The 24,110-nt window shown below is 41.1% G+C and overlaps 2 protein-coding genes across 3 annotated transcripts; both read right to left on the bottom strand.

Moving 5' to 3' along the window:
- Positions 1–61: 61 nt before the first annotated feature.
- Positions 62–15,965, bottom strand: ap4b1 (adaptor related protein complex 4 subunit beta 1). 2 transcript variants are annotated; one of them, XM_055048411.1, is made up of 14 exons: positions 15,650–15,965; positions 15,446–15,575; positions 14,599–14,823; positions 14,383–14,513; positions 13,817–13,964; positions 12,593–12,878; positions 12,221–12,319; positions 11,478–11,589; positions 9,997–10,080; positions 9,773–9,876; positions 6,973–7,180; positions 6,581–6,895; positions 5,087–5,227; positions 62–724 (listed from the first exon to the last, which is right to left on the bottom strand). In XM_055048411.1, the coding sequence occupies exons 2-14, from the start codon at positions 15,556–15,558 to the stop codon at positions 303–305; spliced, it is 2,388 nt and encodes a 795-aa protein (XP_054904386.1). In that variant the 5' UTR covers positions 15,559–15,575; positions 15,650–15,965; the 3' UTR covers positions 62–302. The 2 variants fall into 2 exon arrangements, with proteins under 2 accessions (XP_054904386.1, XP_054904387.1); XM_055048412.1 differs by having other exon boundaries at positions 62–721.
- Positions 15,966–16,834: 869 nt separating this feature from the next.
- Positions 16,835–23,695, bottom strand: sephs3 (selenophosphate synthetase 3). Its single transcript, XM_055048421.1, has 8 exons — positions 23,317–23,695; positions 22,771–22,874; positions 20,502–20,609; positions 20,199–20,353; positions 19,503–19,593; positions 18,540–18,639; positions 18,193–18,405; positions 16,835–17,658 (listed from the first exon to the last, which is right to left on the bottom strand). Exons 1-8 carry the CDS (start codon positions 23,663–23,665, stop codon positions 17,417–17,419), a joined length of 1,362 nt encoding a protein of 453 aa, XP_054904396.1. The 5' UTR covers positions 23,666–23,695; the 3' UTR covers positions 16,835–17,416.
- Between the last annotated feature and the right edge of the window lie 415 nt (positions 23,696–24,110).

The following is a 24,110-nucleotide window of genomic DNA, read 5'->3' as shown; positions in this document are numbered from 1 at the left end:
TTGTCATCAGGCCAGAAACGAATCAAAGGATTTCTTCTTTACACCGAACACAGGAGATTCATGAACCTCAGCTGATTTTTATTTAGCTTTTCATAGTGTAGCACACTTTGGATATGACTAAACAGAAAGTATGAACGGCTTTTGAGCTTTTTACCCAGCCTCATCTGTAACAAGTGTTAGTGTGCACTGTCCTGTGTCAAAGTCAAGTCAATCTTTTCTCACCCATGTCAGTTTTCAAGGCACTGGATAACATCACAATGGAAGAGACATCAACTAAACAACTCACTTCAGGCTTAAATAAACTAAGCCACCTCAGAGGAAAGTGTGTGCAGTACAGTGGTTAGGACTGACAGAAAGACCCTCAGGGCGCTAACATCATGCGGCTGCTGCCAAAGAGTCACTTTAACTTCCTTATCTCCATCCGCCGTTGCTTGTGTTTGTTCATCGCCCTCCATCTCTCCTCCAGCTGAGCATTTTGGATTTAGCTCTCCGGCGTACAGCAGCTCCCCCAGCACCAGCGTGCTGCAGGTGGTGTCGGCGCGCAAGGTGTGCGTGTAAAGGAAGACTTTCCACGGGAGCGTGTGTGATGGCGTGAAGGCAAGTGTCTGGATGTTGACCAGCTGCATGGCGGCGTGAAGGCTCTGTGGGGAGCAGTGGGGCACGGCCCCACACCTGATGGTGTCCTCTATCCACGTGCCGTTATCTCCCTCATTGGCTGATTCTGCTGAAACAGGATGAGAAACATCTTTAACAAACGCCATGAAACAAGCAGCAGCAGGTTTGTAGACAGTAGCCAAAAAAAAAAGGCTCACGTAACAGCAGTGGGTAAAAAGTGTGCTGCAGTAAATGTAACTGAGTGCCAATTACTCAGTTAAATGTGTAAACAGTTAACTGAGTAAATGTTAACACATTTTATTCACACTTTAGAAGTGAGTTTCTGGTTCTCTGCATCCCAGAGACCCAGAACCAAACAGAAGCAGCATTCAGCTTCTACGCACCACAATTATGTGGAACAATTTGTGGCGCACAGACCACAAATTAAACTTACAGAAAACTGCAAAAGAGCTGAAACCACAGACATCCTTTAAATCTAGACTAAAACCCACCAGTTTACTTTTGATTAATATTAAGTGGAACATTGATCAAGATCAAAGTTTTTATTGCTGATTCTTATGATGGCATTTGATAAAATATCATGTTTATTGCTTATTTCACAATTGGTCACTGTATGATTTGTTTATGATGTAAAGAACTTTACATCAACCTTGCTGCTGAAATATTCTATCGATTCATACCTGATCAGAGTAAGTCGCTGTAAAAGTCATAGGGCTGCACAAGATTAGAGAATCTTGCCACGGTGATTATATTGGTGACAATATCAGGTAATGTATATGTGTGTTTTCTTGTTTCTGATCTGTGTTTCCTTCTCTGTGACATTCAATAGTTTTGGCTGTTATGTGTGTGTAGTGTGAGCTTTTCCTGCTCAGAGACTACATCAGCATGAAAAATACAACTTGACAACTCTTAAAATATATTCCCCAACAATCATTTCAATCTACAGAGTGACATGACTATTGAGCACACCGGTTTTGCATTGACAATATATTCATAATATAAGGTTATAGTGCATTTCAGGTTCAGATTTCACCTGAAAGTTGAATATTAACTTTTTTGTGTAGTGTAATTCATTTGTCTGAAATTCACAGAGGTTTTCTATTTTAATACTGAAACAACATAACTGAGTTGAATTTTAAGATGCTTCTAAAGCCGCAGTCTTACTCCATAGTATTCAAGTGAAGCCTGAGGACTTTTATTGTTTTATGGGATGATTTTATTACTTTGTTTTTGCCCTATGGCTATTAGCAGCTCATGTTGTTAGTGCTTTATAAATACATGAGTTGACATTGAGTTTGAGTTGTTCCTTCCTTCCTCTTGTTCTTTTCTCATTTTCTTTCACTGTAGATCAGTTTGTCTTTTGTTTTATTGTTGGTTTGAGTCACATAAAAGTATTGTCCAACAATTGTAAATGTGGCATTAGCTCTAAAACACGTGAAGCAGCGGCAAACTGGGTTCAAGTGCCAATAAAGTTTGGAAATGTTTTACACTGACTGTAAAAACTGAAAACAGGAAGTTGCTTTTATAACGTACCAACACAAGATCAACCATCTTGTTCCAACCCTATCATGGACAGCAAAGGGCATTTTATATTCAACTCTGCACGAGTCCACAGGAGTCAAAAGTGTTATCGTCCAGTTTATCACGAGGCAAGCCAAGAACCTGTAGTTGCATTTGCTGGACACCTCAATGAAAGATAACATGGTTCATAGACTACAACCTGATCCCCAAAGAGCTTAAAGTTCAATTTAATTGATATTTATCTTTATTGTATTCAGTTCTTCCTTCCAAAACTAAGGGGCAACAACATTTGGAGGGGAAAAAACAGAAATTGTGCCTGTCACAGGGCAGAAGAAATGCTTCATCTTTTAGCTGATTATTTACAGTTTTCAGTTAACAGCTCTCAGTTTCCCATTCAGAGAAACAGTAATTCTTTGCTATTTTTTTTATAAATTAAGCTTAAGAAATGGGAATAAATTGTGTCCTTCAAGCAAACAGCTTGTAAAAATGTGCAATTTTCAAATTGAAACAGGTTATTTATCCAGATGTTTATTTTTTTAATTTGAAATGTTCACATGTGTGTTAAAAAAATCTATCCTTGTTCAGCTACTGGACTGGAAACAAGTCAAATACAGTCAAATCTGAAAAGAAAAAAAAACCACTATTGTAATTGTTGAAGAAATATCAACCAAGCCAACGAAACAGCTAACTAAATTCCAACTATACTGACTTGCAAAAGTGCTATGTATGATTTTGAATGAAACAAAATTGTGTCCAGAAAATCCTTACTTTAATTAAAGAAATTTGTGTTTGTTGGAGTTTTCTGCTCTTTGTTGTAACAATGCTTCTTGGTAATAACGTTAAACTGTTGGGAAACCTTTTTGTTTCCACTCAGTGATACCCTGGCTAGTATGTAAAACAGATTTACAGGTCGATCAGCAGAAGTGGATATGCAGGTTGTGCTAGAGAAACCTGTTTTATCCTCTTTGGTAGAGGCGGTATGATGATGCGGGAGTGGCAGATTGTCACAACAGACAAATAGTCACACACAAATTTCCTCACCTTTTGTGCTAAGTATGTATTTTTTATTGGCATAATCTTGAGAAATACTACTTCAGATAACAGTACAGTAAACCCAGCCTCATATCCTGCAGTGCGTCACAGCAGCAGGGATCAGCCTGCTCCATGTAATTGACTGTAATTTTATTAAGCTCTGCTCACAATGCTAACACAATAAGCAGCAGTCTCCCTTTGTAGCTACGGTAGCAGCTTGGTATAATCTCAAAGATGTCAAAAATGTCTTCTCCGTCCTCTCATTAAAAATGACTAATCTTAAACATTCGTCGTCTCTTTGTGTGTTCTCCGCTGCATAGCACGCAATGTGCTGCAAATGGCTGTGATGACACATGTCATCAATGTAATCCTATAAACAGCTGCAGCTGCGTTTGGGAGGGCTGCTCAAGACAGGGCTTAAATCAAGTTTATTTGTACGGCACATTTCAGCGGCAAGTCAGCTCAAAGTGCTTAACGTGATAAAAACATAACGCAACCACCAATCACAGCGGGAACAGCAAACAAGCAACAAGCTTTACATTTTGTTAACATAATCAAGAGCAACTATCATCAAATACTCATCAGATGTATTAATCACTGTTTACTTTTTTATTAATCAAAGGCAGCTCTAAACAGGTGGTTTTAAAGCCTTGATCAAAAAAGAAAAAAAAAAAAACTCAAGGAGAAGCTGAATGCTGCTTCTTCTCGTTTGGTTCTGGGGATGCAGAGCAGAACCAGAAGACCTGAGTGGTCTAGAGGGTTGATACAGCAACAGCAGGTCTTTAATGTGTTGTGGTGCTAAGCTGTTCAGTGATTTATCAAATAACAACAATGTTCTTCAGGTGACATAAGGCTGACTTTGTAATTGTCTTTATGTGGCTCTGAAGGTTCAGGTTAAGGTTTCAAGCCTAATTAGGTTAATGAGGCCCCTTAGGTTAACATTTGCCTTTGCTTTGATTTAAATAGATATACATCAGCACTGTTGGATTTTCTGCAAAATTCATTCATAATAATTCGTCTAAATATGAAGCCCAAGACCAGATAGATAGAATCAAGGCATGAAAACCTATTTACCCGAAGAAAACATCATTCTTTTCACACCAGCTCTGTGTAGTCTGCTCTAGTTTGATTAGTTTAATCAAACTAGAGTTTGTACTCAAACTCTGAATGGATCAGAAAAGTGAACTCTGGTTCGCCTACAAACCTCAGTCTCAGTTCGGTTGCATTCACATATGCATATTCAAATCATATATGAGCTGGGAGGAGACCGGGCCGAAAGCAGGAACCAGGTTATGAGGGTAAACATCACCAAAACAAACGGGGGAGTCGAGTGCAAGTGGGAGAAATGTCTCATGGTCCTTTGCCAAAGACAAAATGGAGATTCTACAACTGCTCTGTGACGCTGCTCCATTCCTGTTTGCATTTGGTGAAGAGTGTTTTCCTCTGAGGTTTTTGTGTTGTTTCCTTCAGCGGTTCTTGGTGCAGCGCAACCACAGGCGAGGGAGTGAACAAATTTTCCAATTAGTTTAGGTTGTTTGACTCAGTGCATTGTGAAAACAAACCACAGGAGCTGAAAATGTAACAAATGTTGCAATTTTGGTCTCCAATTGAACCGATTCTACCAGACTACAAGTTGTGAAAATACCCTAAATCAGTTTAACAGGACCTATGGTGTAACTAAATTGTCGGATGGACTGTAGAAAAAGACTACATAAAAATACTTTAACATTAATGTTAAAGTGGTCCAATCAGACACTGCAGCTGTTTTCAAACAGAGCAGGTAACCACATTCAGGCGAAAACGTCGCATCCTGGACCTCGACAGACCTAATCGCTTAATAAGTGAATAATGTAAAATTACATTAACGCTTACATGAATCCTGACTAATATAAGCGGGAGGAAGCGTCCGCTCCATTACCTTGTTCTGAATGCGAAGCACGCCGCTGCATCCACAGGCGCTCAAACTCCTCCGGGGTGACAGGTGGAGAAAGAGACAGAGTGACGCTGGGCTCGGCACCGGGAGACGGGAGGCCCAAACGCTGAGCGGCGCCGTCTGAACCTGGAGGATGAAAAGAGGCGCATAGTCAGGATGCTGGAGGCACAGTTGCTACTCAAGCACATGCAATCATGGGTTGATCTCAAACTAAATGAAATCTGATGTGAGCGTCTTGTGCTTGTTGAGCACCACGACCACCAGCCACATTAGATTAGCGGGAAGTAAACATGAACCTCTGATGTCAGAGCTATAAATACACTCCAGTGGCGTGATAAGTGTGGCATGCAACACAGTGATGGAAGAAATGTGATTCAGCTCCGGGTTTGGTCATTGCACTCTAAATCGCTCAGTCTATTTGGCCGGTCACTGAGGGGATACTGCAGAGCAAAATGCTCTTCAGGAGCAGCGTTTCAATATGAAATGACCTTGATGGTCCCACTGCAGATATTCCAGTCACGCTTTGAGACAGAAAACCTCACTGCGGGGAACCACAACAAGCATCACGCAGCAGGAGTCACAGAACTGGTCCGGCACGATAACGATCACTTGCAGGCTGTGTTTACAGGAGTCATGCTGCCTGATTGGTCTGGATTCTTACAAACAGGTCAGAATGTCTGGAGCATGTCTAATCCAGCTCCTTATTGCAACACTCTGCATTAAACCACTCTGATGGTTTAACTGTTTAATGACACGTTCACAATGGAGGAGAGATCTGGTTACCAAAACAAAAGTATTTTCTTTAGGTAAAGGCAAATGACCTGAAATAAAAATAAAATGTCCCACGGTGCCAAAAAGTGTAATTATTATAGAGATAATTACAGATTACAGTGAGTAAAACTTCTGTAAATGCAAAGGCATTACCTCTACTTTTTAAACCCAAAACATCAAAAATTCCCTACGTTCAAAACATTCGTTTGGAAAAAGCAAATTTGTTGTTGCTCAGCTCAGTTTTTAACTCTTTTAATCTTGATGAGTTGCTGGAGAGGCCCCGCTCCATGTTTACCCATGACTGCAATGTAACCACAGCGGATACGTTGATGATGTGACTGTTGTGTGCTTCAGTGAACAAGTCAGCTTTATTTGTTCTGCACATGGATGGATGGATGTGAGCAACAAGGCAGTTCAAAGTACTTTAAGTGATTTAGTTTCATTTTCAATTCATTTTATGTTTTTTTATTTCATTCACTCAATAATCAACACGAATAGTTTAAATAATGACGAAAAGAAATCATGAATGAAATGGAACACAGCCTGCTATTTGGAACATACTGATCTTAAGAGGCCAAAATTACTATTACTTATTGATATTGTGTCTTACCAGAGAGCAATTAAGGCAAATAAGAGACAATAATAAAAGACAAGATAAGTATAAAGACAGGAAACGAAATGTAAAATCCAGAAAATTTGACTGCTCACCTAAATGAACCATCTCAAGTTGTCTGCAGTCCAGATTGTCTGGAAGGTCTGCGTTTGCTTTGGGAATAGTTGCCAGATGTTCTGGGCTCCCCCTACTAGTTGACTCTACTTCTACTGAAGAGTGCTGCAGAGGCTCCAGAGTGTTAAAGCTGCTCGCCCACTGGCTAACGGGTTCAGCCGGGCGGCCGATTAAAACACCAATGGAAGGGTCTGATCTCCGGACCTGGAGAACATTTTGCGTTTCTACGATCCCACACTGCAACAGGCGGTAATAGAGAAGAGCCTGGCCGCGCACACACATGTCTCTCTCCTCCTCTGTAAAACACAACGTTGTGTTTGGTACCAATTGTCATTTTATCACTCAAGCCAGGGATCTAATTGCAGACACGCACCTATACAGTAGTGCAGCAGCCTCCCCAGCATGTCCTGCGTCTCAGCAGGACGACACAGAAACAGCCTCATGGTGGACGTCAGCAGCTCCATCTTCAGCTCCATGGAGGTTTCGCTTCTCACTCCGTCGATGAACGCTTCCAACGTGTAAGGGGCGCTGGAAATCCTCTCCCCATAGGCGCCCAGCAGCCACAGCAACGCCTGCCTGCCCTGGTGGATGAAAAGTTAATGAATCAATTATTTCCAGATAGATTGGAATAATGTGCATTGTACAGACTTGGCCTTCAACCTTTCCCACATGCTATTTCTGAAATTTATATATAAATATATATATTCAATAAAACAAAATAGCATGCAAGCATGTGGTGAATATTTCCCAGTTTGCATCTCTGTGTCTGATTTAAAACAATAAAAGGCTGTTTTGTTAGAATAAGAATTTGAAGTGAAATTAGAAATTATTCATAACCCTTTCAGTAAACAATGGAAAAGTCTTTCTTGGCTGTTGCAGCAACTAAAACATTTCTAGTAACTCATTACATAATTTTTATATGTCTCCACTGGTATTACAATGGAAATATCTGCCCTAGTTTCCCCTAGAAAACTAGCTGTGCTAGAGCGGGTTTGAGGAGCTAGCACACTCATACCAATCAAACCACAGATTAATACCACAGTAACAATATGCATTTTGTGGCACTTTTGTACAACGACTAAAAAGGCATTCTGATTCTGAGGAACTATACAAAATATGAGACTGTATTGTAAGAATTCACAATATAAGAAAAAGTATAGTAGAAAAATACTATACTCAGACTAAGAAATGTGCAAATGATAGAAATATTGGAATAATTACAAGAAAGTGAAAACATATGCAAACAGTTACTGAGTTTCGAGTTGCTCCCTTGCTGCGAGGAAGGACCACACGGTCTCCAGGAGCTCTCCAGTTCAGGAGTGAGAGGATGTCCAACACTAGTCGTGTTTCCTTTGATTATAAAATTGTGCAAATTGGAATTACCAAGCTAAATTTGGAAACGCGGCAGAAGTTTTTGTGTTGGGATGAGGCGGTTTTTCGGCTCCATCGAAATTAGTGTATTTCGAAAAACTGCATTGGAAACACTTTTTTCACATCACATGAGTCACATGAACAACCAGATGTTACTGCTGGTTTTGAGCACACTGTAATGGAGCAGAGTTCGTTTCCCATCATTTGCCTGGATCGGGGGGTGGGGGTCACTTCCTCCTTGGTCTGCATCTACAGAGTCCAGCAGTAGCAACCATCTGCTGGACTGCTATCACGGCATGATCCACAGTCTGCTGGGCAGCCTTGGGGGAAATCCTTGGATTCATCGCTATCGCTTTGGACTTCCGACCACATCCTTTTTTCACATGTGAAACCTTTTATATTCTTTAGTAATACTCTATGCTCAGCCCACTGCACTCTAAGTTAGTGAAATAAAAACTATTTTATTCTGCATTTCTTCATCTAATTTTAAAATGATCCAAAAATGTGACAAAAAAAAAAAAAAACAAGAACCAAAAAACAAAAAGAGAAGGAGTTAGTGCTGGTGCAGCTTCTATTTTACAGAACTGATCGTATGAGGGTTTCGGGGAAGGTCTTTTTTTATGTCACTATGTCTGTCTTGCAAAGGCCACAAACCACCTTCCTTAAAGCAGTAACGACATTTAGCAGAGAAACAAACAACAGCAACTGACTAAATGAGCGAAACCTCAACCGCGCTCGCCCATTTCGTGATAATGTGTGAACCCGTTGTTGAAACCCCTCGGTTTTCAACAACCGGTTCAGGGGCTTAGAGCAAGGCATGGATAGGTGGTGGGAAAAGCTGGAATTGAGCTCACGGCTCTATAATAAACTGAAAACCACTGCTCCCACTGAAACACACCCACTCCTGAAAAACACCTTGTGAGATGAACACAAGACAGCAAAGGATGAAATGAGAGCTCCTACTTTCCTCCAGTCACTATCACAATATTAGTGTATCATAAAACTTGCTATGAGCTGCTTGAATGCAGCATTTTGTTGGTTACTATTATCTAAGACAAGGAACATGCAATAACGCAGTGCGCGCTATTAGTCAGACTTCCTCTGCTCTTGATGCACAAACTTCTCATAGATTTGAGACCACAAATCTTTTTTGTGTCTCTGCTCTGCCTTGTCAGTCGTAGCAGATGTGCGCTCACACCGAGTGTGGTTCTGGTTCTGCTGGAGTTTACTTCCTGTTACTGAAGCATTTTCTCACTGTTGAAATGCAGCCTGGTTTCTGTACTACTCATTAAGCCACACATGTAAAATGGTGGAAAATTATTCTCATTTACAAACATGGTGCTTTCAAACAGCTTCCTGGTGCAGAAGCAGTAGGCCTGACCAATATGTAAAGCGATTGATGGATGTTGGTCTTTCTACTTAGCGCTCAAAGCAAACGTATACTCCAGGTATTAGCAAGTCTATCCAGTTCCTGAAAAACAAAAATGGATTAATTTAATCTCAACAAAACATTTTATTTGACTGTTTTGTAAACATTCATCTGAATAAAGTCTGACATCTGTATCAAAGAGAAAAATGAAAAATGGCCTCATGGCTGCTCTGAGTGGGAAGAGGCTTTTTGCAGCGTCCCTGATGGTCATAGAGTCCTAGCTGCTGAGGGAGGTGGACTTTGAGGTCTTGATTTGCAAAATTTGCAAACCAAGTCCTATGTGTACGTCTAAATCGAATAAACCAGGTTGATTTGATTTACTCTGTGAAACGGAGCCCCATCAGGGCGACAGCAGGATGATCTGGGCTCTAACCTGGCTGTCTTGCAGCACTTCCTCGCAGCCCTCCAGGGCTGAAGACACAGCATCGCTGCACTGAGGACACGCCCAGACCAGATCACGTATCGTCTGCACCACCACTGGGAGAAAGGGGCGGGGCAGGAGGACAAAGGACAGAAAACCACACAGTTACTTCAGATCAACATAGTCAGAGTGGATGATAGGAATTATTTTTCTGAATATTGGGGGCTGATTTATACCAGAGGTTATCTGATCCTGTTTCAGCCCGAGCAGCCCGGTGAGAATCTCCAGACATTTGTCACTGTAGCTTCGGCCGATGCGACCTGACAGAGGGACACAAAGGGAGACGTGACAGGATATACGAGCTTAAAACTCGACACCACAGCAATCTCAGCTTCAGATCCCGCAGCTGATCAATCCTGCTTTCATAAACATGATAGTAAAACAGCAAAAAACGTTTTTCTTTTGCTGCATATTGGATTTAATAAAGGGAAACAGAGTTGTTTTACATCTAATATGGTTTCAGCAATGGAAACACACACAGGAATAACAGCATGTTTTTCCCATCTCCATAGAGAGACCACCTGTCATTCCATGCTACAAATAGTTTTAGAAACTTTATGATTTTCTTACTGGTCATTAGAAATGTGTCTAATTGCCAGAGCTTGAAAATAAATTCGGGAGCAGTATCTGTCATGATCTGATGGCGGGGAGTAAAGGATCAAGGCAGAGACAGGAGTGGGAGTTGCAATAATGGCTTAATAAAAGTCTGAAACAATTCCAAAGCAAGGAAGGGACGAGGAAAAGAGCCAGGGAGACGAAGAAGAGGAGGACGGAGAAGAGGCAAGATCCTGCAGGATCTGAGGTGAGACTATGAACACAAGGAACTCAAAACAATCCAGAACCATGACGGTGTCTCAAATTTCTCCTCACAGTGAGATGCGCTTTATATCAAGAAAGTTTCTCGTTTTGAACGAAGAGTTTCTTGTTGTACCTAGACATAAAAATGTGCCTTTTTAAGATTTTTACTTCTTAAAAACCCGTAAAAGGATTTGCTTTAATTCTCCTTCACTCCCTGGTTCTTCTACGTGACTTCTGAGAATCCAGAGAGGTGTTGCTGTTTTACTGTTACAACTTTTGCTGTTAGAAAGAGGATATTTTTGTTTGAATCAGATATAAATCTTGCAAGATTTTTTTTAATCTCCTCAAAATAAGAAGACGTTCTCGTTTCAACAAGTTGTGCATCTTGCTAGAACAAGATTTTTTTTTTTTGCATGTGCTACGTCTTGAAGTACGGAGGCCCCTAGGGGACATGGGGAATCATCACAAAAGGTTTTGTGAGGGGAAGCAATACCCCATGTGCCTTAGGAGGCTCCATATTGAAGTGATAGTTTAACTGGGATTCTGGGGAGAGCAGGCTTTTTTTTTCCTAATTTGGTTAGAAAACCTTTTTAGATTTATTTATTTAATTATTTCTTAAACAGATTTTACACATGTCTACTTCTTAAGTAAAAATCATTGCCTTTTGTTTGTTTTATATATTTTAAAACTTTAATGGAGCCTTCAAGGATGATTGAATTATAAATCCTTTTGGATACACACTTGTGATGATAATGTTTAGTTAAGTAAAACACACAAAAAAAGGTATATACATGTCGTCACAGATCAGTGAAGGTTTGCGCGTGTGTGTGTGTGTGTGTGTGTGTGTGTGTGTTCTTACCAATGGCTGAGATGGCGGTCTGAGCAGTGTCTGTGTTGACGTCAGTGCAGTAACCCTTCAGTTCATCCAGTATCATTACAACGTTCTCATCATTCACCAGCTCTACCAGAACCTGCAAACACACACACACAGACACACACACATACACACACACACACACACACACCACACACACACCTCTGATTAATACACCATGCTGATAGGCCTGTAGCAATAAGCAATAAATCAATTAATTGCATGAGACATTAAAACAATCTCAATAATTTCCTTTTTTTATCTATAAAAAAATATATTTTGATGAAACTGTCTCTATGTCATGTCAGTTTGGTATGATTACAGATAATCTTTGGAAATAAATTGAGCTCCTCTGACTTCTCCCAGTGCTCCCAGTGGTAGTTACCAGCAACCAATGTGGGACATCTCTGAGCTAAAACTGGACCCACTGGTGGAAGTGGAGGGTCCTGCTGCAGCATCAGTTGATGTGCCAGATGCTGATCAATTTGTGGACATTCACGCAACAAAAAGTGTGACAATTCAGCAAAATAAAGAGAAACTACAAAGAAACAAATCGAATACTTGGAGAATCATTGTTGCAATGACAACAATGAACATTGTCATCTAAAAGTCCTTCATAGAACAACGAATCAAAACCACTCCAGGATTGAATGAACAGCTGATTGTCTGGAGGCAAAAATGTGAAGGCATAACTACAAAAAAAACTTTGTTTGGCATAAAAGCACTACCTGCATTTTTCTCCGTTTGATGTAGGCTGGTTCAGCATAGCTACAGAAGAAACGCTTGTAGTGCTCCCCCAGCAGGCCGGGGATGGAACGCAACAGCAGCTACAAAAAGACAAAAACTCCTTTATTTGATTTTATATACTAATGAACAAATAAAGATATATTAGGTTTTAGTCTCTGGGTATTAACAGAGGCAGATGATGGCTTAAGTAATAACATTATCCGGCACATAAGATTTTACAGATAAGATTGATATAATTCTCAAAATGCATTAATTGCATTGTAAGAAGTATGCAAAAATATTACACACTGCAGTGTAGAAACAGTCTGGAAGTGACACATAAATAAATGAGAGGTTAGAGCTGAAGCTCTCACCTGTATATGACAGAGGGCCGTAAACCTCATCTCCCTCGATCCACTCCCGCATGCGGCCAGCAGAGGTCCTCGCACTCGCTCCAGGGCGGCCTGGCTGACCGCAGGAAGGCTGGAGCAGAGGCTCAGGAAGAGACTCAGGGTGGCCGCCATGACAGGAGGGTGGGGGCTGACCAGGAAGGAGTCCAGCAGGGAGAGGATGTCAAAGAGCTCATCTTCTGACTGGGGTCGGTACCGCTGGAGGACCCTCAGCACCTCCGACTGGCCCCAAGTGTCACACTCCTTCAGCCTGGAGGCAAAACGTTTTTTATACGATTCACTGCAGGCTCCATCTTGTTCTTCTTCTATATGTATTGTCTATCTTTACCAGGGATGTATTTACAAGGATTAGGGGCCATGAGCTGGAGCCAGTTTTGATGCCTTGTTCACCCAGGAAAATAATTCTTAAAGGTGCAGTACGTAACTTTCATAAAAACGTTCATGTTTTTTGCATATTTGTTAAAGTTGTCATCATGTTGTGACAGTTTGTTGTGACACAGGTAATCCTCCACGTCCCCCCTGAACTGTTATTGCCGTCTGAAGAAATGCACCTCCCTCGACCAAAAACGACCAGTCAGACACAGGAGGAGGGGCTTAGTGTTGTCAATCTTCCTCATGTACTCGCTCCCAAATGTGCTAATAACAACTTCCTGTAGCAGGACGTTACAGGTTTATCCGTCGTCAACAGTGGGCATGCTGACTCAAATAAAAAGAAAATCAAACTGAGACTATTTTTTTTATATATACGCTGGTGTGTTGTGGATATATCAGCATTTACTAAACTCCAATCCAGAACCACACAGCATTCTGGGGGATGTAGGCAGAGGAAAGAGTTTAGCTGTTCAACCTTTCATGTCAAACTGAGCAAGGTTGGTGGAATCAACTAGCTCGCTCTATGGTTACCTAGCAACGACATGTAGAGTAACTTGCGCAGCAGCATTTTCAGGTTTCGCCACTTAAAATAAAAACATAACGGCGTTGAGTGAAAAATTTGGATAAAACAGGTCATGTCACCAGTTTGATAATATTTAAAACAAACAAAAAAACAATATAGTGATACATATTTCGGCTCTAATTCAGCTTTTCAGACATATTGTTGGAAACAAGTTGAAAATCCATATTCTTAGCTATGCCTTAACTCGTCTCACTGGATCCTAAGAGAACCCAGGGCAGTTTGTCCGGACCAACCTGTTGAGGAGGTGGTGAGTGATGGGCTTGTTAATGACGACGCCCCCCTCGTCCTTCAGGAGCTCCTCCAGAGACCTGAGGCAGTTCACCATCACCACGGGGTCCGGGTCCCTCAGCAGGCTGTAAAGCTCGTTCACCACCGCGCCGTCTGGAGCGTATTCACTCATTCATCATTTATTGTGAAAAAATCCTTACCATGGTAAGAATTTTGATTTACCATTCAATTAATCATGTTTAAAAAATAAATAAAAAAAGCTGATAGTATTATCAAACATTTTTACAGATTTCTTCAAAATTCAAAATGACTGAAAATGTATAAATGTCAGTAAATTTGAAAATATAAAAAAGCAATTATTGTGTGCAGTTTCGTGGTATAAGTCACACTTCTTTAAATGACTGATGTCCTGACCAAGTCTATACCAAATACGAATCTTATTAGATATAGAATGTTGTTTGATTTAGTGTCTATAGGTAGAAAAATCATTTTTATCATCATTTTTGGCATTATCAATCAACTTTTGTTTCTTTCTTTTTTAAGAGACACACAGAAGAAATGAAAAGTCCACCTATTTCCGAGCCAGGTTGGAGATTGTGCAGCTTGGCCCAACCAAGGACGGCCACCCTTCGGACGCAAGCCGCCCTGTCTCTCAGCCCTGCGGTCAGAGGTTGCTCCACATACTCCACCAAACTGGGCAACCTGCCACACACAGAAGCAGTGGCCAGGAATCTGTCACGGAGCACTGTGGGGCTAACGTTAGCGCCATGCATGTCTCCCTGCTCACCTCAGGTTGGTCATGCTCCTCAGGGCCAGGCTGCGGACCATGGGGTTGGGATCCAGGCAGTCTTTCCTCAGAGTGTTGACGACCAGAAGGGACAGCTCTGGGTTCAGGTGGGCATAGGAACACAGGAAGACGTACACCAGTTTCTTCTGGACGACATCTACTGTGGCGCAGGCTTTCACCATTTCACTGAACAGGTCGGACACATCCACGCCCTGAGACATAGCCCTGAGACGGAGAGGCACACGTCAGCATGATCATATGTGGCTAAGACAAACACTTTTCGGAGGGAGAACCAAAGTTAGCTGTCTTCAGTATATGTGAGGAGCTTAAAACAAAGTCATGTACATGGAAGCTAATTGAAAGGAAACTTTAAAATCTAAGAAGAGTCTGTGGTACATTCAGGCTGCCAGGCAGAGAGAGAGAGCAAGACATCAGAGATTGACCGGAAAGCTGGAAGGAGTACAGGGCAGTCGCTCTGTTTCATTCCTCAAATTTATGTGATATGAAATATGCTGGATTATGAAATTTTAGCAGCTTTTAAAAATCTCAGAGTCACGGTGAGGATCACTATTATCTGAAACAAAACACAAGGAGGCAGCCGGTTGGGGAATGTTCGCTGTAACAAGTCAAGTCGTACTAATCACTAATAAAAGATGCTGAAGGAGTTTTGAAGCATCACCTCAAATCATTTTGACTTTGTTTGCGTCGCCTAATTTTTACAGAAACTGCCACTCACACAGTGGGACATCACCCCTGATCCCTAAATAAATAATCAATTCTTATTCTAAACTGTGTTTCGTAAAGCTCCTCCAGGGTTTGGATGTTTAAGGTCGCAGGTGAAACCCACCTGATGACTTTGAGCACGGTGTTCCGGTACCGCAGAGGGTCGGACTGGACGTTCGGGTTAGACAGAGCCCTCCTGAGCTCCTTCACCGTCTCCTTCCCACTCAGATACGGCATGATGAGAACTAGAAAAACTAGAAATTACCTGTTAATGTCAGAGGTGACGCAGAGCGGACTGATACAAGATGGGATCAGCACAAAATATTACCAGGTTATTACTCAGCGGAGCTTCAAACTGCTTATTTCTTTTTCCACAATGATGACTGCTTTATTTACATCCGCCATGTTTCCTTTTCTTCTGCAGCTCAGAGGATTTGATTTTAGATCGCCCTCTCCTGTCCTGGGGGGGATTTACAAGAGCGCCGTCATGTTGGAGAGGCGCATAAACTCTGCGTGTATTCCGCTCATAAAAATTGTGAAATGATCAGGTGATGATCTGGATTTACACAAATTTAAGAAAGAGTTCACTTTGCTGATTTCTGTTCATTTTATGTCAGTAAGAGCCATTAGATGATATCATTATTACCGCTTTTTGTGCATGAGAACATTATGTTTATTTACATGATTCGGAATTAAAATATATATATATTTCTGTTCAGCAATGTTGTTTTGTTTGGAAATTTTGACTTGTCTGTTGTTTTATTTGCTATCAGCAACTTTCCTGTAATCTTTCTACATTATTGTCATCCATGGTTTTCAAACAAGTGGATGCAGAAATAGCACCTACTTCTGCATCCTATATATTTTTTTGTTTGCTTGTTTAAACATAATTTCAAGGGTTTCATAAAACAAAACAAAAAAAAATGTTTTCAACTTAGAAAATCTGAGGTTCAAACACCAAAACTGAGCCCGATTCTTCAACCAAAAATCTCAAAATGTAATGAATTTGTGTGCCACAGCACTTTGTGCTGCAAAAGCAACTGGCAAAATGTTTCCAAAAGATTCATAGAAATTTTCAAAGTAAATGAGATGCTATATCTATTTATATATTAAATCTTTAGGAATGTTTTTATGCTTCTGCTCAAAGTAAAGCTAAGTGACAGTCCTCACATCAATATTCATCACTTTTCCACAAGTGTTCTTTCCGAGCGTATTTTGAAAATGAAAATGTAAAACTTCAATTCACTGCAGAATTTTCTGTCAAGCCAAGTCTATAAATACGAGATTAGCAAAAAAAAAAAAAAAAAAAAAAAAAAAAAAAATAAAGTTTTAAGGATGACAAAAATGATGTTTTATGGATGGATAAAATATTTATACATGGTAGAGAATAAAGTGCAAAAACAGTCATTATTGCATATTTTGATCATTTTTAAATCTATACTTTCCAGAACAGCGTTTTAACTTCAGTTTTACTTTTAAATCAGTCAATTTCTTCAACAAAAACAGCCAAACAGAGTTTTGGTGGTTTTATTGAGTATGAAATGCAGATAAATCCACAAACAGCTTTAAACCTCCAGCAGTTTCAGTCCCTCCTCTAATCCAACAGAAACATCCGCTCTGCATGGTCCTGTGCTTCGGGTTTAATATGCAGAGCTTCATAAAACGGAAAGAGAGGGAAGGACCCTGATGGACGGCCAATCAGCTGTCAGAGGCAGGAATCCTGGACTCTTGCCCAGCTGTTCTGAGGAAGCTGCTCAAGCCTTCCAGTGAGCACAGCGGACAGAACCAGGTGCCAGGATTAGTCTGTCAATTTTCCACATCGCTCGTTTAACAACATCCCATCTGAATTCATCCCCGAAATTAAATAAAACAGATTAAGACATAATGGAAACAAGAGGCGTTTCTGTTAGAAAGCAAAGGAATGGGATTAGAAAGAACCCATAATTGATCATATCAAAGGTAGAAGTCGCATCGTCTCTACAGATGACGGTCATTTTGGTTCATAACCTTTCACCAGTTAGATGAACAATTTCATATAAACACAAACGCACCAACACACACTCCAGCGTAGTGTCAGAGATTGGAGCAGTGCTGTCTAAGCCAAATTGCTGCTTGGATCGGGGTTGGTGGTGCTGTTATCCTGACTGGCCGCCTGGCTTCCTCGGGGCGGCACCTCGATGATGCGTGGCTTGTCGATGATGCGCGCCCGCCGGTCACCTTTTTCCACGATGCCGATGATCCAAGCTCCGTTTGAGGCGCCCTGAGCCGAGTTGAGGCTCTTCATCTCTGAACAGAACTTGGCCGCCTGTTCTCTGGGTAAGCACACCAGCAGCCCGCCTGTTTGGGAGAGGCTGGGGGTTAACGTCTGGATTTATTTTTAAAACTTTCTCTGCTTATCTAACCGTAATCCCATTTTATGTTAAAAGTAAGAAAAAAAAAAGTCTGAAATCGGGATGCAAACAATCAACCTACAACTAATTGTAGATCAATAATTTATTAGACTAAAATTAGTTACAATCAATTTACTAATAACATCCACTTAGATGTTCTTTTGGTGTTGTAGTTTGACCTCCATCCAGAAGAGGCCGACGCAGGTCATCTCTAAAGGCAGAGCAACAACAGAGAAAGAGAAATGGTCTAAACAGAGCATGATGGAAAATACACCTTATGTGGTTCTGTTTAGAAATAGACACATTGGAGCTCCTTAAGTTTCACCTTAACACTCATTCAGCCGAGCTGAGCTCCTTCACCGTGATGGAGCAGCGCTAGCTTCTCATTCAGAAATTACTAATGAGCTGCAAAGGTAAGAATGTGAAAAGCAGAGAAATGTCTACTTTCTCAGTCTAGCAGGCCTGCAGGTCATCCTCTTACCGGAGGTTTCTGCCGATCTGCCCTGCAGCAGGTTGAACAGGTTCCCACAGGCCTTACTGATGGCACTCATCTTGGCTATGATGGGCAGGTTGTGGATAACGAAGGCCACCTCGTTTTTCTGCTGCTCTGCCAGGTTGTTGGCGTGACCCAGCAAACCGAAACCGGTCACATCCGTGGCGGCGTGAGCCTGGTACTTGTGCATTAGGCTCGCCGCTGCAGGAGAAATGAAAGAACGGGTTGGTCACGTGGTTACACACTGGTAACCGACAACTAATGTGGATCTGAATCCTGGATAGACACAAATTTTTACAGTTAGGTAAAATCACAGAGGGTTGGAGGAGTTGTACCTGTTCGGTTTAGCGTTGCCATGGAGAACATGGCTTCATAATAAGCCTCTTTGACCTCCTCTTTGGTGACAACAAGCTTGATCCTGTTCCACTTTTCAGGCTGGTGAAGCAGAAAAAAAAAAACAGGCAGACTTAGGAATTGAAAACTTCTGATCTACACACAGTGTTCATTTTCAGCTGGGTTCTGACTGGAGTCTTTTCTCAGAACAAGGGCCCGTTTCAGAGGATCTGTCATTCTGACTGCAGAAACCCCAAGACTGAAGGGGTGCACTGATCGGAGTTTTCTGATTGATCAGCAGTGTTTAAAAAGTCTGACCTGCCGATAAGGATTTTTTCCGATATTCATGTTTTTGTCTGAAAAGTCGCCCAGAAGACTTAGCTCTGTTTCCATTGTGAAAAACTGTTAATATTCCGCTAATGTCAAAAAAACACAATGTCACAATGGCACGGTTTCCATTAAATAAGAAATTAGATTAAAAATTATACATAAATAGGTTTGTTTATGTAACAAGTCATTAAAAAAAAACATCTGCCTCATCATCCTCTAACCACTTCCTGTTGTTACGTTGTTTCCACCAGTAGTAACATCCGGTTGTTGATCACACGACCCGTGTAATGTGGAAAAAAAGCATTTCCATTGCAGTTTTACGAAATACATTTAAACTGACTAATGTTTTTTTGTTTTGTTTTGGCTCTCGTGGCCTTTATTTGAAAGTGCCAGCGTAGTAAAATGGATAATGTGAGAGATGGAATACATGCGGCAAAGATCACCAGGCCGGGGTTTGTCAGTCAGTCAATCCGCCGGGTCTCATGGCAGAACGAACAGCGGCTGATTTTCAGATCTTTGTTGGATGTAGATAAGGTCAGATTGGTTTCAGATGAATCTCCCAAAGCTGATAGAATACAGTTTGAAATAAACTAGACATGAATAAAAATGTAACAATATCAAAGTGAGTGGTGGACCTGTTCGAGCCACTGGTGGGCGTTTACAGCCACTCGGGTCCCCAGAGGTTTGGTCAGAACCAGGACGTCACCTGGTACCGCGCCGTCAGGCCTGGGACAGAAATACAAACGTCAAGCATACTTACAGTTTTCACATTAAAAATTCAACTGTGTTCATTGTTCTTTGTGCCAAATAAAAACAAAAACAGGATTCTTCTAACCCCAGAGAGCCAGAGAATGATGCTGCCAGAAATGTTTGGTAAAAAAATTATAATATTAATTCTGCCAACACACAAACTCAAAGAGAAACCTGTAGGGGATTACTTTGTAATTTATGAAATTCATTAATTCATTTAGAATTTTTTGTTTTTATGAATCTAATGGTTTGCCATCAATTTTTTTTTATTTCAATACATCTTGCAACAAGTGTTGGTGTTAAACAACTGCATTTTAATCACTTTTTTCAAACAATCCACCTTCCCAATCAGGAATCAATAATGAGATTCAGTCAACTCTGAGGTATTTAGGGAAAGGACTCGGAAGGAAGAATGAACAGACAGAAGGAATGAAAGACACAAAGACAGGAAGAAAAAGAAAGTATGAGAGGGTCGATGGAAGGAGCGACGGACACAGAATGTTTCCATTTTAAAGGGAAGATGAAGTTGGAAATGTGAACATGTTGCATCTTGGGACGTCTTCAGCTCACATCTGACTCACATGATGAACTCATTGGGCTGGCACACGACTGATGCTACACCCCCAACGATGATCCAGGGGTTGATCACCGTCTGGCCCCCTGTCACCGATGTCCCTCCCTCCTCTGCTGCGTCCCGGAAACCTTTGATCATCAGCGGTGTCACTCGCTCTCGATCCTGCGGGCAGATGAACAAAAACCTAAAGAGCAGCGGTGAAGGGAACACAACGCAGCTACAGATGTTGTGAAGGATCAGTTACGCTGCCGCTTACAATTTACTGGCAACGGCGCTCATCAATTACAAAACAAATAGAATATGTCACTACCTTTTCATTCATCTTCTGACTGAGGCTCAGCAGCATCAGCATGTTGTCGCACTCCGTGATGCCCATGGCGTAGAGGTCACTGAGGACGTTCGCACACGCTATCCTTCCCTGGGACACGGCGAGGTCAACAAATGAGAGACATCAGGACAGTCACAAAAATCTGGCGTCAAACTGAAGGATCAAACTAGTTTTACACGATCAGAACCTGAATTTAGTCAATAAATATATCCCCCACCCCAAATTTGTTTTTGTTTTTTTTACCCAGAATCACTAAAACGGAAGACCAAACATTCTCTGTCATCTGTGCAGCATCGACTGAATATGACAGCAACCCATAAGAGATCCATTTTTAGACGGTTTCTCCTGAGATTCCTCACAAAATTTCTTAGTGGAAATTTACTAATACTTTTTTTATTATTTACAATGGCCCAAAAAAGCCATCACGGTCTTGTGTCAAGACATCACAACTTTCTACTGTCTTCTGCAACAATTCCTCCTGAAATAAATAATGCAACGTATGATATTTTGCATAAAAAATATTGTTTTATTGAACATTTTTTCAATAAAAATTGGGAGTTGTTTAGGCATACGGTCTTTAAAGGGTCAAAGTTCTAGAAATATCAAGTTTTGATACAGTCATATTCAACAAATCAGAACATTTTTGATAAGTCCCTTTACTTCTAGGTTTAACGAGGCATGCTGATCACTCATGTCAGGACTACCAGAAAATTTAAATGCTCCTCTTATATTCTACAGATCATCATTCTTGAAAAGAAATCAGAAAATAGAAAGTGAATGCATTACAAAAAAAAAAACTGTGGAAATCCACTTAAAAGGGGTGAGCTGTAAACGGTGAATGTAGATTTAGTTTAAAGTTTGATCTCTTTTTGTAAAGCTCAACCTTGCAGAACAATGGCTGAAAGCTTCATTTAGTGTCAGTTGATGCAAACTGCTTAAAAACCTCTTCGATGTTTTCATTAGGCAAGAATTTTCACCCTCCTGCTGCTTCATGAGGCTCTGAGGGGGGATGTGGTAACATATGACAGAACTCATGACCGAGCCACTGCCATAATCTTTGAGTTTCATAGTTTCATCCATCCATCTATAGAGGAATTAAAAAAGCAGTTTTGGAGCCAAATGAAAAAGAAAACTGGCTAAGCTTGCAGCCAAAGCTTCCGCTCTGTAATAATTCCGGACATTTGATCCACAACGTGAATTTTCTTCAGTTCTGCTCACGTTCCCGTCTCAAACATAATATCATTCAGTTTGCTAGCATGTTTTTGAATACAACAATGGGCGTAGTTAAACTTCAAACTGCTCACAATCTCCATTAAAACCCTTGATGACACAGTTAGTCATTAACACTTAGTCACATCAATCATTTATAAATCGGAGTTGCAGCGAGCAGAAATCAAGTCACAGAACAGAAACGATTCTTGGAGGGTTTACTGATTATCCTGTCAGTTTCTATAAAAGTCAAGAAACCTTTCAGAGTGAGCCATTGTACAGCTACTGCTGCAACTTTAACCCACAGCAAACACTGGAAGCTCATTTCATATTAGGCTTCTGAGTGCTTTTGTAGTATCTAAATAATTTTATGCTGTATTTTTCAATCTCATTTTCATCTCTGGTTTCCGGAGGAATATTTTCTGTCCGATTCTTAAGCAACTCAAACTTTTAACTTTCAGACAAGGCTACTCGCATATTGTGCTAAAAACACATTTCGCTTGTTGAATAGAAGGACGACAGCTCTTCTTAAACAGAAGGACTTGCTGAGTCATAGAGAACATCAAAAACTTGGGAAATTTGACAAGGAACAAGCAGGTCAGGTTTGTGCAGACCAAGAGGAAGTTGTGTGATGGTGCATTCAGGCCACATCAGGTGAATCTTTCAGGATTTAGGTGCAGCCTTTTAAATTCATTGTGCTAATGTAGTTATTGGGGTCCACAGACAATGTTAGTCTTTTGTTCAGCGTGCTGAATATTACTTAAATCATTTATCTTTCCAGCCCTCCCCAGTTTAATCCAAAAATAGCCACTGGCCTCTTTGGCAGTGAGCTAACATATTAACCTTTCTAAATTGATACTTTTATGTGGATACTTACCCTTGTCAAGTCAGTGTGTTCAATAATATCCTGTCTGTCTGAAGCCACATTTGACTGATGAACTAATGTGGGCCAAATCTAGCTTTAAATATGTTTTCATACTAAATTTGTAAGATTTGTTAATAACTTCTGCTGTGTGAAAAAAAATCCACAACATAAACTTACCATCATATATGGATCTTCTACCAGAGGGTAGAAGAAATCAGTGGTCTGGACCAGAGAGAGACCTCCATGCCTCAATGGAGTCACACAACTGTCCATCCCAATACCTGGAATAAATACAAAGAGACATGCAAGTTTTCTCCATTTAAGAGTGAAAAGCAGCTCCAATTAAGTGAAGCTGTTCTTTTGAGTTACCAACATTCATTGGTCATATTTCAGGAGTAATTGTGCATGTATTGTAACTCTTTGGAATGAGTATTAGTGGACTTCGTACTTGAAGCATTACATGTGTTTCTGCTGAATCATTTACCTTGTGTAGTAATTTAACAGTTCGGGGAACCATTGTTCTGGTTTACACGCACTCATTTTATATCTGCATTACAATGAGGTTATACGACTCGTAAAACTTTCTCTTCTGTGAATGGTCCACATCATCTGTCATACGAGTCCTCAAAGCTAATAGTATTAGCAACTGTTCGTTAGCCAATTTAGGTTAGCTACCGGGTTTCCGCAGCTCGGAGCACCGGGGCTGGTGTTGGAGTTTCTTACCAAGCCGGGGTCCAGGCAACTGTTGGTCGAACTCAGAACCCTGGTCTCCAGCTTTGCCCGGCCCATCGCCTCGGTCCGTCTCCAGTCCCGCCAGGAGTTTGAGCAGAACCTCCTGCGGGACCTTGCATCCTCATCCCTTCAACTCAGAGTAAGACGTAAGACGGAACCCGCGCTCCAAGCCGTGGTCCTCGGGTTTAAATGGCTTGTATCCAGGAGGGAAACACCCCCCGGAACCCGCAGCCTCAGCTGAGGGAGGTGGGGTAGGTGAGCCCGACATGCCTGCCCGCAGAGTGGTCTTAAAGCACGAAGCACGGCGGACAGCTCGGCCTAATGTGCAAATACGCAACATGGGGTGTGAGTGTCTAGTCCCCGTTGTGTGACCGGGAGACCCGCGTTACCAAAATAAAGTCCGTTTAATTTTCTGATAGACCATAAGCTTAAAAAAAAGTTAGAAAATGCACAGTTGTATTTGCAACTTAAGTGTGGTAAACTACATTTGTGCGTTATCTTATATCATAGCCAAATGATACCTTTATAATAAAGGTAGAGTTGGCAATGAACAAGGCAGTGGGCCTTTTATTTTGAAATTAAACAGGGATTTCCGTCTCCAGGTTGAGCCGGAAAAAAAACCCCAGGCGCGTGTGTCGCAGAACAGGACGGTTAGACTGTACCATCATCCAACAGGTCCGGAGAAGTCATTTTCTTAAATTCGTTGCATTTAAAGAAACACTGTAATGCTGTTTATGTAATGTGGGAAACATTCCCAATTATCTAATTTCCCTTTGGTACTTCTA

This window comes from Poeciliopsis prolifica, unplaced genomic scaffold (assembly GCF_027474105.1).
Source record: "Poeciliopsis prolifica strain line A6 unplaced genomic scaffold, Auburn_PproV2 SCAFFOLD027, whole genome shotgun sequence".
In the NCBI taxonomy this organism is placed as follows: domain Eukaryota; kingdom Metazoa; phylum Chordata; class Actinopteri; order Cyprinodontiformes; family Poeciliidae; genus Poeciliopsis; species Poeciliopsis prolifica.
This window is presented reverse-complemented; position numbering and strand designations above follow the sequence as displayed.

Coding starts and splice junctions, on each gene's coding strand:
- ap4b1 (XM_055048411.1), bottom strand. CDS start 15,558: ATGCCGTATCTGAGTGGGAAGGAGACGGTGAAGGAGCTCAGGAGGGCT. Junction 10,081..11,477: donor GACCGCCATCTCAGCCATTG/GTAAGAACACAC, acceptor TCCCTCTGTCAG/GTCGCATCGGCCGAAGCTAC. Junction 9,877..9,996: donor ACAGGATCAGATAACCTCTG/GTATAAATCAGC, acceptor CCTTTCTCCCAG/TGGTGGTGCAGACGATACGT.